The sequence below is a fragment of the Acanthochromis polyacanthus genome, chromosome 10 (genome assembly GCF_021347895.1).
Source record: "Acanthochromis polyacanthus isolate Apoly-LR-REF ecotype Palm Island chromosome 10, KAUST_Apoly_ChrSc, whole genome shotgun sequence".
In the NCBI taxonomy this organism is placed as follows: Eukaryota; Metazoa; Chordata; class Actinopteri; family Pomacentridae; genus Acanthochromis; species Acanthochromis polyacanthus.
The window spans coordinates 5,399,104-5,414,588 of NC_067122.1; the positions used below are offsets into that span (position 1 = coordinate 5,399,104).

Sequence of the window (15,485 nt, forward strand, 5' to 3'; positions counted from 1 at the left end):
AATCTGCCCAGGCGTTTTTGAGTTATCTTGCTAACAGACAGACAGACAGACACACAAATGCCGGGTGTCACATAACCTCCTTGGTGGAGGTAAAAAAAAAATTGCATTTTTAAAAAAATTTTCCACAGCTGTATGTGTGTGGGTGTGTAACGTTTTGCATTTTTAGCATTTGTACTTGTTTCATTTGTCTTTTATTCTCTTAGCTACTGTATCCATCTCCTGTTTGATCTCAGTCACTTCTGTTGTGTTTTCTGCAGGCCTTGGTGAGGTTCATATACTCTCTCAGTAAAGGCTACAGGAGGATCACCTACCACAACTGGAGACACGGATTCAACGTTGGACAGACCATGTTCACTCTGCTGATGGTCACATACTCACATAAACTCACTCTCTCTCACCACCTTCCGTCTCCCTTTAATCCCCAAATACTCATCAATCCGTCACCTCCTGCTCTCGGTCTTTCCCTCCTCCTGTCTCCAGCACACGCACTCCTTCATCACTTTAATTTTAGGGCATCCCTCCTCCTTCCAGGTCTGATTTATTTCCCCCCCGCTTCATTCCCTGTGGCATCGTGTGGATTGTACTGTTCGTGTGATCATGCATGTTGCTGCGATTTTGTGTGTTTGTGTGGAAGAAAGGGGGTAAATGAGAGGGATAATGGAGTGTGTCTGTAAATGAAAAGTGAGTCAGTGTTGCCTACACTGGTTATTAATAAGAAAACTAGTCACTGTCATGATTATATATATACAGCCTCTACTGGGGAAATCAGATAAATCTGTATTTTTATATATGTTCTGTGCGAGCTGCTTATTTATTTAACTAAAGTAAATGCCTGTGCTTGTTCCTGTGCTCCTACGGCATGCACATGCACTTTAGTGGTAATATTAATATTGCTGTGTATGGCTCCATGAATCATGAATGCATGCATACACTACTTGACCCTATTAATAAATCACAGCTCTCTTTCTGTCTGACGTTTTGTGCTTGTGTTTGTGCTCCCAGACAGGTGATCTGAAGCGTTACTACACAGACCTGGAGTGTATGGCGATGGTGACCGCCGGCCTCTGTCACGATATCGACCACAGAGGAACCAACAACCTCTACCAGATGAAGTACGAGCTTAAACAGAATGAGGAAGGAAGAGGAAAATAGAATGGGGGTGTATCTCATGTTGTTTTATTCAATGAAAGGTTGTAGGTTTGACACCAACTGCAGCAAGCTAGAGCATATGTTAGCCCTGAAATCATTTAACTTTTATTTAAATGTGTAACACATTAGGGTATGGAGGCCATGTTTAATTTATAGCCTTTAAGATCTGGGCACATAGTTATAAACACACTATTACCATTCATTCAAGCTTTTAGAATGTAAAAACAAACAAATCAACAAAAGCAAGAGCAGTTGGACGTAAAAGTAGATTGAACTGAAAACCCGAATTGCACAAAGGATAAAAATTAAATCACGCCTTAGATTGTTCTGCAGGTTATTCCAGGTTGCCGGTGCACAGTTAGTAAAACAGGATTTTCTGAGCTCGGTAAAAACAGCCAGCACCTGCAGATTAATCCAATCATTTGAGCTGCAGTGGTGAGGCCCTGCAATAATAGACGGCAATGGAGCTAACACACTTTACAGGGAGAAGGGCCACCCAGCTTTAGTATACAGGTCACAGTGGAAGGTGTTTATTATCACTAGTAACTGATCTTAGTGCAGCATAAAATTTATCAAGAGTAGCCTTTGAATTTCTGATCTTTGCACATAACTTGTCTGCATTCTTATGAACATTTATTTTTAGTTGGGGTTGCGGTTTTGGTGGTTTCAGTAGAGCTGTTTCTTCTGGTCTTTTTAAAGTCTTTAGGTAATCTGCAAATATTACAGTCATTGTGAGGCACTCATGATAGTTATTATCAGAAAATCAAGGGGGTTTGAAGCCAATTTGTGCTCTCTGTGTCTGCATTTCTGCAAGGGTATGCATGACATAAATAACATCATTCACTCAAGTCTGTGACCTCTCTGCAGACGTCTGCATGCATCTCAAAATTTGTGACTGCAGTGACTCCACGCACTTAACAGGAAACAAATAGTACTTAAAATAAATGCTTATTTTAAGGACAGACGAGGTGTGTGAGGAGATTCTCAATCACCCACACCTTTATAAGTCATCATTAAGAGTGAAGCAGTTGCTGCTGGACTCTGGAGCTGCTTTAATTTGTACGTACTTTTTCTTGACACTACCTAAAAGCTCTAAATTCTCCAGCAAACCCGTGCTGCATCTTCCCACTGTGAGCACACACACACCTCAGAGATAATCCTTTGCACTCTGTTAGAATCCGATCTGTGAGTGCTTTTGTTGTTCTGATAAAAGTGCAAAGTCACAGCCTTTCATAAACTTCCATTGAAGCCCTGTGTGTTTATATGAGTTTGATATAGTGGGCAATGCAGTCATTCCATAGCAGACTAAGGTGTGCTGTTTGTATTCATTAGTATATTGTAGTATCAGTAGAAGTGCATTTGCTTTCTGCTCTCAAAGTCTGCATCATCCTGTGCCCGGAGATAGAAACCTTGCATTGGCCTTGAAAGGAGAAAGGAGACCAGCTGAGCATCCAGCGGTTAAAAGAAAGCCCACAGTAATTTCTTTTTAATCCATGAGAGCAGTCACTAGATTCATTCTCCAACTAAAACTCTCATAAGAGGACTTGTGGGGGAATAAGCTGCACAAAGTAAACTATGAATTTATTATAAAGAGAGTTTGTCAGATCAAAAGTGGAAAAATAATCACCAACTTGCACAATGCAAAGACAATTTGGTGCATTAAACAAATGCGACTTTATCAGTCAGAACCGTCACAACCCGCTTTCTCAATGAGCATCAGTTAGATTCATTTAAAGTTTTCGTGCTTCAGACTGTTGGGTCATTCTGAGACCGTTTAATCGACTCAAAGCGACAGCAGTCACTCCTCCTGTCTGCAGACGCGCTGACCTCAGCTCTTTAGGTGAAGGTTATGTCACACGCCAAGAACATCAATGAGCTGATATTGACCAGATACACCTCCAGCTGCGGTGCTCCACCTGCTGATGGATGAGCTAATGAGAGCCGCCATTAGCCGCGGACACAGCAGGCCGTGCCCACCCTGAGTGTGCCATGCATGATTTATCACAGCATAACCTCCCATCATGCTGTGTTTCTGTACATGTGTGTGTGTGTGTGTGTGTGTGTGTTTCCAGGTCTGGTAATCCTCTGGCGAAGCTTCACGGCTCCTCCATCTTGGAAAGACACCATCTGGACTTTGGCAAGACTTTGCTGAGAGATGAGGTATGCTGCAGTACAACACACATGCACGCATAGGACACGCACGAGGACCTGCATGATATCGTCAGCGCGATAGTCTTTTCTCTATTCAGCAGCGTCCTCTATTACAGTTGTTGAATGTTAGAGCAACCTGTGCTTAAATGACACCTTACTGTCCAGCACAGTTTTCAATATGCAGACAGAAAACTGTGATGATATTTTTTGTCTTCTGTATTTAGCTTTTCCACTTGATCAAATTTGTGGCGAATCATTTCTGCTTCACATCAAAGGAGGGTTGTTTGAGTTTCTCTTGCTTTGTATAAGTGGCATAAAGATAAGGATGAACTGGTTTCATGGTCCAGTCATCAGAGCCTGTCACACACCCTCCTGTGCTCTCTGAAGCTAATTGACATTCTCCATGTTTTCTCTTGTGCTTCAGTCGCTGAACATTTATCAGAATCTGAACCGCCGTCAGCACGACCTGGTCATCCACCTCATGGACATCGCCATCATCGCCACCGATCTCGCTCTCTACTTCAAGTCAGTACAACAGCATAATTCCAGAATAATCTTTTTTTATTCTGCAGTTAATTATATCCATGGATCATCCTGATGCTAATGAGATGTCCGCAGCAAAATCAAATAAGATGCATTTAAAAGGGCATTTATTTGCTCTCCCATTCAGGCCATGACAAAATAAATGTAATAATACTTGTCTCCCTTAATAATCATTTCATTGTTTTTATACAATTTTAGCATAATTTATCTATACACCTAATTATGCTCTAGATTTTATTGTAATGGAAAATGATATGAGTTAATATACAGAAAAAGCAACTCACAGATTATGCAGGTGCACCCAAAGAGATTCATACTCAGGCCAAAATAGCTAGAAATTACACAAAAAAGTGACAAAAGACAGAAAAAGACTGTGTTCGAGATGTTAATGATGCATTTCAACTGTTCCTATATTTTTTTCCCTTTCATTTTTACTAAAAATGCAATGTCCAGAATATAACTACCCCTGGACGTTGCCACAAATTGTTGAGAAAATGCAGCTTTTTCACAGTCTCAGATGGTTCTGGTAATTTTTAGCATGTTATAAAACGTTCTAATGTGCAATAAAATTGAGAACAGCTGATGTAGTAGGTCTCTATTCAGTTGCTAGTTAGTTTCGTGTCATGGCTAAAGCCAAAAAGCTCAGTGAACTTGTGCTGGGGTCATCACAGAGTGCTGCACAGTGGCTGCTCACTGTGAAGGAAAAATCACTCTTCCCCCTTTCTAAGGTATTTCCCTGCAGCTGTTGGCTGACATCATCCTAAATTATCTTCAGACAGACGCTGTAGGAAGAAGATATGCCAGGACTTTCTGCTCTGGTCAAGGTTCGATATTGTCTATTCTGACATGACTAAGCAGACGAGTTGTCTCCATATTGGTCTGTGATCTAAATCTGACCTTCTCCCAACTACAATATATACCCAAAAATCAGAGAGTCCTGATAACTGATGCTGACGTTGCTTGCATGAACTGCTGCTCTGTTGGTGTCACTTCTCCTGACGTCAGTAAATCTTACTCACAACCTAAGTCATCTGAGCCTCCTGTGGGTCTCTCTGTATCTGCCTCCTCATCCTCTCTCGACCTCATTGAACTTCCACAACCCTCACAAGATGGAAAAAAGCACCCCTGCACTGAGAAGATTGGTAGAGACCAAGAAGACTCCAAGGATCACCACTTCTCGATGAAGCTCTGATAGCAGCTTCTCAATCAGATAATCCAGCAGACCACAAATAATGCTAGTCTCCATGGACGCCATCTATAAGTAGGACCCATCTTCTCCAAGATGCTAACCTGGATAATAAGGCGTTTAATCAACAGTTGTGTGGTCGGATTAGATGAAAACCGAGTTACAAAAGAATTGAGAATGGAGCATAGAACCTCAAGAACACAATCTCAAAGGTTGAGCTTGGTGATGGGAATGTGATGCTTTGGGGATCAGGCAACCTTAAGAAAGAGGACTGCATTCATGATCTGGAGAACTTGGCCTTGGGCAGCATTGGATGCAAAATGAAACATGCAGCCAAAGTGTTGAAACAGTGGTTAATAGAAAACTATATGAACGTGTTGGAGCAGCTCTGCCAGAGTCCAGATCTGAATCTCATCGACCAGAGTGATGGCAAGGAAGCCTTCCAGCCTGGAGATCATCACAAAAGAGAACTGGAACAAAATCTCAGTTGAGACATGTAAAAAGCTCTTTAGCAATTCTAGGAATCATTTCATGTGGTGACCAAAAAGGCTTTGTTAAACCAAAAAAAAACCAAAACAAATGAAAATAAATCCCTTAACTTCTCTAACACAGTGCCTAAACTTTGCATGGGTATAAATCTTTCTAAAATACCACCAAACATCCCCATAGTGAGCCACACTAGAGGTACTGTAACGCTGTTTTGTTTATGCGCAGAAAGAGGACGATGTTCCAGAAGATCGTGGACCAGTCAAAGACCTACGAGAACTGGAATGACTGGACCAAATACATGATGCTGGAGACCACGCGCAAAGAGATTGTCATGTAGGCAGAAACGCACACATGCACACACACACGACAGCCTTTAACCGGGAAATACAGAGACAGATCTCATCTCATTAGTAATTCTGTGTTGCTTCTAGGGCCATGATGATGACTGCCTGTGACTTGTCTGCCATCGCCAAACCGTGGGAGATCCAGAGCAAGGTACACCACTGCCCGATCTTTTCTTACCTCCCCCCTCGCCAACATCCAGCCGTTCGCAGTAATAAGACACACACTTGTACACGAGCGCCAGGAGAGGCTCTGTGAGAGGAGAGCCGGTGATAAAGTAGGCAGAGAACGACATTTTGTCAGCGCTTCCATTTTTCTCAGCGGCGTTCAGCAGTGGTTCCTGACGGCCTCATGCATCAAAAGCAACCTGCTGCTTTTCATTCCCCTCATCACCGCTTGGCAGGCTCAGCATTTTATTTCACTCAAGTATGTAATATACACATTGCCATCAAGTCTGAACACACGGGAATATCAACAGGAACAGCAAGCGTACGATGCTCAAGGGTAATTTTTTACCTTTATTCGTCTGCAATTGTCTGCGAGCATGAGCTTGTTTTCGGTATCACCTGCTTTATGTTCTTATACACGCATAAACTGGAGACTAATAGCGACTGCACCGACATTGTACCAACAATAAGTGCATTTACAAAGCACAGATAGCTGAGTTTTTGCTGGTGAAGCGTCTGTTCACAGAATTCAAAAGTAAAGATAATAATCTGTAATGTTTCTCTGGGGTTTGGAGCTCCCACAACTTTTTGAATAAACCTGAAGAAGTGGGAGATAATGAGGACAAACAACAAGTGGGAAAGTCTGCTAACAAAATTCTGTCACACTTTGCTCCCGTTCATTTATCGTTTGAGTGAGTCGTGCTGGTTGCAAATTTGTCAGATTAGATAACCCGAGCGTCACCTTTTTGGGTGAAGCGGTCCTGCACCTCCTCTGACTCGGCCTGTAATGAGGCGTCAGATGCAGCTTCCGTTTGCAGCGCCACAAGCCAAACAAATGACACTATTGATCTAGAAAATGAGGAGGAGCACTGTACTGATGTGGTATGCATCACTGAATAAGGTGTTTGGAATATTTTTCTCAATCTGCCAGGCCTAATCACTGCTTTTCAATAGCAGGCGTGAAAGTATACTAAAAGTAGCTTATTGGTGAGAATGAAGAACTAACTGTTGGTAAAATTGCTTTGCAGCATGAGAGCATATTTATTGTGTATAGTGAATTCTATGCACTGTTTTTTCACATTCTTTATGGTAGAAATGTATTCAGTTATGCCAACGAAAACACAAAATTCAGGTAAACATTAAAAATACAATGCAAGATAATGCAGTAAAGCTTTCAGGCGTTCTGCATTGCTTTCAAATCTTTATTCTGCTGTAGATCAGTTTGCATTTCCACCTTAACATTGCAGTTTACTGATGACAGTCTCCAAAGCACCTGTTCAGTCTTCTACGGTTTTATATATAACAAACTCAGGGAACCAGTCAGCTTCCAGGGTGGGACTTTAGCCTAGCATAGAATAGTTTTGCGGTGTTTGAGCAGAGTCATGGGTGAGCTGGTGTGCTTCAGTTGCAATGACAGGGGAGGCCTGCATGGAGATAATAAATCTGCTCATCCAGCCAAACAATGTCAAACACATTTGAAGGCAGGAAGGGATTTTTTTTAGTGGTATAAAACAAAATATGTAACTTTAATACACAGAGGAGAGTTTTTCGAGGATTAATCGTTAAGTTTGCAGCTTCGTGGAGGTTGGTGTAAAACATATTGATTGGTGGCTCTAAGATAAAATAATGCATCCCTTTTATGGCGTTTTTTTTTTTGTTGTTGTTGTTGTTGCATTATAAATCAATTTGCCTCTTTAGTGATTTTTCAGATAGATTTTCCTCACAGGCTCCCATCATTAATTTCTTCATTTATTACAGCTGTATGTCAGAGGTACATGACATTAGACTGTAATTAGTCTCCTCGCTTTCCACTACATAGTGAGAAAATGCACAAACATGATATAAATCGGAACATCTCATATTGAATTTTAACTTACTGCCATACCAAGTGATATTATTGCAGACTTCAGTGGAGTAACTGATAGTAAAGCAAGTTTTACATGACTTTAGAGCAGTCCTTCTCCTCCTGCTGCATTACACAACTGAGGCCAATTAGGATATCCTACTTTAGTCTTTGGGCGAATGTTTTTTTTTCTAGTTTGATTTCACCTCCGTGTGCACCTGGTGAGTCAGCTCTGCATCCCACACATGCTGTCAGGTTATCTATCCACAGCATCTGCTGCCCTCCTGTGAATAGTTTTTTTCCAAAATAGTTTGGTGACTAACTCTCCCCCCAGAAGATGAACTCCACCCTGAATATAGCGCTTATGTACTGTAGCAGTCTTATGAAAACCTCCAAACTCCAGTTTTGGTGATGATGATGGGCAGAATTGTGCCGATACATAATAAAAGAACTTTATTTAAGTCTGGTAGCATGAAATGAATGTCTAATATAGCTCTACTTTGTGATTTAAGTTGATAAGACTGTCGCTTTTTGACATCCAAATCTTCTTAAGCACAGATAAACTCACTCAGGTTTTTATTGATGATAGACAGCCCTCTCGAAGATGTTACGGAGAGACAAAAGCTGGAGCTGCTCCATTCTTTTTACGATATTCAGCTGACGTTTTTATGGCTGATATTTTATACTTTTCACTCGGTTCTGCTTCCCACGCACACAGAATATCTGTCTACAGGCTACACCAGCCTCGTGGCAATTGTCCCCCCCCCAAAAATGGCTTGATGACTAAGTCGTTCTAAAATGAGGTTTCCATCCTGAATGCAAAATTTACATATTATTCATCGGATCTCACATTGCTCCTTTTTTTGGGTTTGTGAGGGCAGCCAAAAATGGCTCTCATCTCATCAGGACTCAAAGCCAGACACGGACGCGTGATCGGTGAATACAATTCTCTTTTATGCGACGTTGTGAGAGCTTTATATGATGATTTTAACAGCGTGTATGGGAGGATTTCCTGCTTTGTAAAATACTACTCAAATCAGCACCATGGAAATCATGCTCCAGCGGTAGTTTCATGACTGCCAATGTCTTAAAGGCGAATTCTCCCTCCCTGAAACGATTAGGCGAGTGATGGATAAGTCAGGCGTTGAGTGGAGCTTTGCTGCTTTCCTCTGTTTTGCGTATGACTTGCATGTTTTCTGCCCATGCCTCTGTGTCAAGTGAAGTCACCTTTATTTATTTAGCGCATTAAAAAAAACAACCAAGGTTGACCAAAGTGCTTTACAATTCAAAAATAAGAAACAAGACATAATCTCTAAGGGAATATACAGAGCAAGATGAACAATGACATATATCAGGTGTCAGCGCTCAGCTACAGTTTAAAGCCTAATGTGTCTTCATTAGGCACTTGAAGGTATCAAGAGAACGAGTGATTCTAATTTGAACAGGTGAGCGGTTCCACAGAATAAGTGGAGCCACAGAAAAGGCTCGGTCAGCTCTGTTTCTGAGTTTGGATCTGGACACTTCAAGGACCATGTGACTGGCTGATCTCAGCGATAAAACTGGAGCATGGACAGTTAAAAGCTCAGATAAATAAGAAGATGCTAACCCATTTAGCACCTTAAAAACAAGCAGTTAAATCTCATAAACAATTCTAAAACAGACAGGAAGTCAGTGGAAAGAGGCTAAAACTGGAGTGATGTGCTTCAGTTTCTTTGTCTTTGTCTCTAATACATCACATAATATAAAGTCTACTGGCTGACTTTGACTTGACTTCTCCATCTTTGATTCCCCCTCTAGGTGGCGCTGTCTGTAGCAGCAGAGTTCTGGGAGCAGGGAGACCTGGAGAGGACGGTCCTGGAGCAGCAGCCCATTGTAAGAGCTCAACGATGCTGGGGACTGAGGGAGAGGGAAGCATGCTAGACACGAGGGCTGCTTTTCATTATGCTAACGTGTCTCCTGGCGGCTCTTGCTCGCAGCATCTTAGCTCTTCCCAGCGAAGATGTGAGGGGTACGATCCACCTGCGCTTCCTCGCTCTAAACTTCTCCGGAAGCCTCGTCGTCTCTTTGAGATGCATTTAAAAAACAGGAAGATCCAGCATGATATCAGAGGTTCGGACAGTTTCTGGGTCACGGCAAGAGAGTGCACCCGAGGAAGCATAAGTTAGCATAATGAAAAGCTCTGGGGTTTAGAGGGGTGAATGGAGGCACCATCCATCCTGCTGAGGTCTCCTGGAGCGAAAATGCTGAAGTCCGTATTTCTGAAACAGTGCTGCTCCATTTATAGATAACTGCAACCTCTGACTCTTTTAAAATCAGCAAAAAAAATCCTTACCTCTCACCTTTAACCTTATTATTTGATTGATTGCTTATTTTACAAAAACCTGAGGCTGTTGTGGTTTTCTATTAAAGGTTTGACCTGATTCTCTATTTAAAAAAAAACATTATTACTGAGGAAAAACATTACTTGGAATAAAAATGAAGATAGTAAATAGGCCAAAATATCAAGAAATTTCACAAATAGAAATCTGGTGCTTGGAAATCTTCAATCATCGAAATATAAGATACTGAAAATGAAGTGGAATGCAGTCGCATACAAATTGGAAGAGATTGTAATGGCTCCCAGAATCGCATGCACAAGATACAGGCAAATTTTAATCTTATTTTGTTTCATTTTTGCCAGAAAGCTCAGGCAGGTGACTAAATAGACGGTAGATTTCTTTAAGAAAATAGTATTTTAACGTGAAGTTTAGAATCAGAACTCTGGTGCTCAATGAATCATCAGTAAGTTAGACCCATCATGATTAGATCCACTTTTATTCTTTATTCTGACTTTAATCAGGAAAATGGTGAATGTTATAGAAGCTTTAGTGTCACAAACCCAAGTCTGTTTTGAAACAGTAGCAATCAAATAGCAGAAAAGGAAAGAAATGACAGGTTTATACCCGTCTACACCCAGAGAGTCAGATTTTGCTAAGATTTAAACTTGGTGCAAAAAGCTCGTTCAGTTGGTCTTTACAATTCATTTAGTTGGGAACCTGTAAAATGCAGCTTCCCAGATATTCTCCACAAATTCCTATGGATTTATTTTTAAAGCCATAGTCTGAGCGGAGGAGAAAGAGGACTTTGGGGATGAACGAGAATCATGGGAATTAAGGAAGGACAGCGCTCCTTGGGGCTCCAATTTAGGACGGAGAGCGGGAAGGACGGGACGAGAAAGGCGAACAAGAGACCGTTGGAAGATGAAATGAAAAGACAGATTTAGTTCCCTGTGGCGGCGTCGTTGAGCATCGTACAAGCCATTACGTGGAGCACTGATACAGAAAGAGCGGTCATTGTGGCCCTGACCCAGCCGACCATACCCTCCCCGGCTCCCCTCAACTTTCTGCCTCTGTCTCGCTCCTCGCTCGGCTTCGTTCCCTCGTGTCCTTGAGACACTTGAAGTACGAGAAGCGCCATCCTCTCACCTCGCAGTGCTCTGAATTTAATAGCATACGTGTCAGTGGGGAAAACTTTTCATTTTGATCAGTTTGTATTTTCCCAGCAGTGGATTCTGTGAGTCACTGTGGTCTGACAAGACTACACAGAGGCTGCAACACTTGAGCGATTTTATCAGGAAATGTAGGTGGGCAATTTTGCCAGCAATTACAGCCGGCATGGACTTCTTAAAAGATTTTACAGTCCAGTGCTCACACTCGCATCTTCTTTGGAAAGGTAATGCAGTGTCAAGTCAGAATATGGCTACTAATATGAAGCCAATGGTTCATTCAACATTTATTTCGACTTGGAAAGGACGTAGTGAGGACTTGGATCTTCTTTTACAAACATGCGGGGTTGTTCCTCTTTTCTATCATCAAATAACTGGTTTTAAAGGGAGCGTTTTCTCTTTCCTGCTTTTAGGAGACGAGTTTCAGATTCTGATTGGATGCCTCTAACCACCTGGACTTCACTTGTGTGACCACAATTGCTCTTCAGTTTTGCAGTTAGTGATCATGGAGCACTCTCTTTTTGATTTTTGACCATGCTGTAGCTAATTACATAGATCTATCCTTATAAAACATGCTCAGGAAAATGATGTCCACCCTCTACTTTACTTCTTTGCGTAAGGACTCTGCAGTGACTTTAGTGTTTCTCAGGTTTTCTTCTTGCATGTCTACCAATAAGGGATTTGCAAGATAAATAGGCTGGTAAACTTGATATTAAAAAATTCTGTATATGACATTCCAGCATGTCATGTCAAGACTTATGGACACATTGGCGATACTTCATTCTTTCTTTCTTCTTCTTTCATTTACTACCAGAAAGGTTGTACGCAAGAGCCAAAAAACACCAACAAAACTAAACATCGGCCCGCACTACCATTGGAAAATACAGTAAACAGCCTTAAAGAGTTGTCATTAACTTGTTTCTGTTTCCGCAAGTATGCCAGGGTCTGAATGACCCTGATGTGAATTCTGTCATCTCCCCAAGTTCACAAAAGTCTGCTCAGACACCTCTGCAGACGTCCACGTGGAGCCCAAAATCTGTGTCCAAGCAATGACTACACTGTGAGATGATCAGCATGCGCGTATGGAATAAAGCCCTCCAAATGGACTAGAAAGTAGTATACTAACAACCTTACATCCATGGTGTCTGCAGCTGTCCCTGGTCACATCCATAAGGGCGTATAATCAACCCTTAATGGACTCTCACACTGAGATGAAATGGAATGAGTGCACATAAATTAGGTAAAAACTGTGTATTTTTGCTTTTACAATGTGCTGTGAGGAGTCACTCTGTCTGTTTGCGGAGAGGGCCAAGAGTTTTAAAGGGAAAGGGCTTACCAGACCAACTACCAGAACAAAAAACAGAGATACTTGGATTACAACACACAGGGAGTGTGACTTCTCAGGATGTCGTTACTCATCTGTCTTTAGATAGCAGATAATTATTCACTGCTATATTGAAGCTTCTTTTGGCATTTACATTTGACTCAGGGCAAGATTTGCTGCACATCGGTACTCCTCTCTTCTCTCCAACCTTTCCTTTTTCTCTTTAACTGCCCTCAATAAAAGGCTCAAAATACCACAAAAAAATCCTGAAATATAAAAGAAAAAGAGACATCGGCCTTTAAAACACCTCTGTGGCACAGTCCTAACAAAGTAAAATTGCTAAAGATACAGCGTTTATCATAGCGTTGTTGGATGTATTCACTCCTTGAATACAAAGCCAAACGTGTTGTTTAGAAAGTGATTCCAGCAGAACTATTTGGTTGCACAGAAACCTGGTTTGTTTTTTCTTTATCTGTAGAAAACCTCTGTTAAAGCAATGTTTTCACAGCTGAAGGCAACTCTTTGTGGTATTGCTATGACTGGTTGTTATACTAATGAGATTAAATGCAAGTTTTTAGCATTTGGTTTAAACACCAGAACACAATGTGAGTTTTAAACTCTTTTCTTTTCTTTCAGCCTATGATGGACAGAAACAAAGCAGACGACCTGCCAAAGCTGCAGTGTGGTTTCATCGACTTTGTCTGCTCTTTTGTGTACAAGGTCAGACGTCACACCATTCAAACGCCCACAAGTGATTCCCTTTATGTACTGAAACCTGACCGTAATAAACACCCGCAGCTGTCCTAACTGTATTTGAATTTACATGCTGATATGACACTTATTAATTAGAAATTGATGGCATTTAACTTGGTATCGACTTTTCCGCCAAGTAACTTTATTTCAAGGAGCTACAGGTGTGCAACTGCATTACCTTAATCCACTTTGTTTGTACCATCTGTGAATCACGTGTTTTATTCTCGTACGATTTAATAAATGTTAACAGTTTGGAGCTAACGAAGACGTATTGATTTCATTTGTGTCGGCTCTTCCCCGTCTCTCGTTCCCCAGGAGTTCAGTCGTTTTCATGTGGAGATCACCCCCATGCTGGATCGCCTCCTGAACAACAGGAAGGAGTGGAACGCCCTGAAGGAGGAGCACGAAGCCAAAATGGCTGTAATTGAGGCAGCTAAGAAAGCCAAGGAGGAGGCAGCTCAGCAGGCCACAGCAGCCAAACAAGGTAGGAGGCTCTTAGGCATAAGAACACACAAACTCCGCCGGATTCTCATTTCATGCGGGGTGTAAATGCCTCGAGAGCCGATGCTGCTTGTGCACCGGCTTTAAATGGAAGTTTTATGCATCAGCTGAGAGACACAAATAGAAGCAAACTGATGTAAGAAAAACTGTTAAATGCATTATTTATGTATTCAAATTAACTTTTGCCTTTTGTTTCTGTCTTTTTTTTCACAGCGAGTGCAGCCCAGTCGCAGTCCAAAACGTGTATTCTCAGCTAGAGATGCTACAATCGTACCACGGTTCTTCCTACATGGTCATGGTGTAGATATGGACCTTTCCATTCTTCAGTGGGATTTTTGAGATGGCACCAGAAAAATCCAATTCACTGATTGTTTTTCAACTTTTTTTCTGTTCTGCTTTCCTTCTGTGCCGCTTCTTCCTGTGCATCTTTGATAGTGTATTTCTCATCAGCTCCATGGGTTTCGTAAATACATAACTGAATAAGTGTTGCATGTAACAAACCACTTTTTGTCTAAAAGTGAAACCAGAAAGAAACTTTTTCAGTACATCAACAAGTCAGTGCAGCACGACAAAGTGAATCTCTTTAAAACCTGATTGATTATGTTGTTCTGGCATTCAGGCTGGCTTCGTTTATTAGTTTGCTCCTTTGAGAGTCAATCAGAAGGAAAAAAAGGCTGCAACCCTGACTAATAACATTCCAAGTATATGAATCAAATGTCAGCGATTGCTTTGTATTATTTGCACGTCTGGTGATATTTGCTGTGTTGACATGTTTGTTCCAGCTTGTTTGTCTACATGGCGTCAAATAGCCAGAATAATAGCTTTGTGATGCAAATGCAGATCAGAGGAAACTGAGAATATTTGCTTGGAAAATAGACGCATGCTGCGAAAAGCTTATGTATATTGTTGTTCAGTCCCTGGTCGTTTCTGCTTTGCACCATTAATTTTAATCCATGACAGTGATGCTATTGGATCCTTTGTAGCTTTATGTACCACCTTACCCATGTGACGTTTCATGTTAAGGCTTGAAAATACTGGAGCAGAAAACTGGCAAAATGTTTCCGTAAACTAATTGCTCATATGAAGACATACAAATTTCACTGCAGTTATTGATGAAGACATGTGAAACTGCTTCTGAGTCACTTTGCTGAGATTAGTAAAGATTTATTGCAATTTTCATACTGAATAACACCATTGTCTGTGTTTTTTTTAATTGTCACTGGGTTTAATATCCAAGGGAATCTGTTTGAAATAGGTTTGCATGCTTCATCTGCGAGGATTTACGACCCAGCAAGCATCTGACTGACAGCAGCTGGAGTGAGCTGGCCAAGTGTTGTTGTGCCAAAATGTATTTCTCCAAAAAGACGTATTCTTCTGGGTATAGGCATCGATTTCATGCCAGGAAAAAAGACAGGCAAAACCTAAATATTTTCTTTCCAAACCAGAATGTCAGGAATTTTAGCTGATGAATAACTGCCATAAAACAAATGCAATTAATAATTTGTTCTTTCCTGTTCACTTCATGCCTCCATTAGTATTAGATTAATGGTGTT

The 15,485-nt window shown here is 41.3% G+C and overlaps 1 protein-coding gene across 1 annotated transcript in view; it reads left to right on the plus strand.

Annotated features, from left to right (window-relative positions):
• Positions 1–15,121, plus strand: part of pde6a (phosphodiesterase 6A, cGMP-specific, rod, alpha) — a 46,813-nt gene extending 31,692 nt beyond the window's left edge. Inside the window, exons 15-24 of the mRNA XM_022218384.2 lie at positions 258–365; positions 1,003–1,112; positions 3,222–3,309; positions 3,725–3,825; positions 5,744–5,851; positions 5,950–6,013; positions 9,668–9,742; positions 13,315–13,398; positions 13,747–13,915; positions 14,146–15,121. Coding sequence (XP_022074076.1) covers positions 258–365; positions 1,003–1,112; positions 3,222–3,309; positions 3,725–3,825; positions 5,744–5,851; positions 5,950–6,013; positions 9,668–9,742; positions 13,315–13,398; positions 13,747–13,915; positions 14,146–14,189 — 951 coding nt within the window. The 3' untranslated portion in view covers positions 14,190–15,121. The remainder of the gene's footprint in view (positions 1–257; positions 366–1,002; positions 1,113–3,221; positions 3,310–3,724; positions 3,826–5,743; positions 5,852–5,949; positions 6,014–9,667; positions 9,743–13,314; positions 13,399–13,746; positions 13,916–14,145) is intronic.
• Positions 15,122–15,485: the final 364 nt, after the last annotated feature.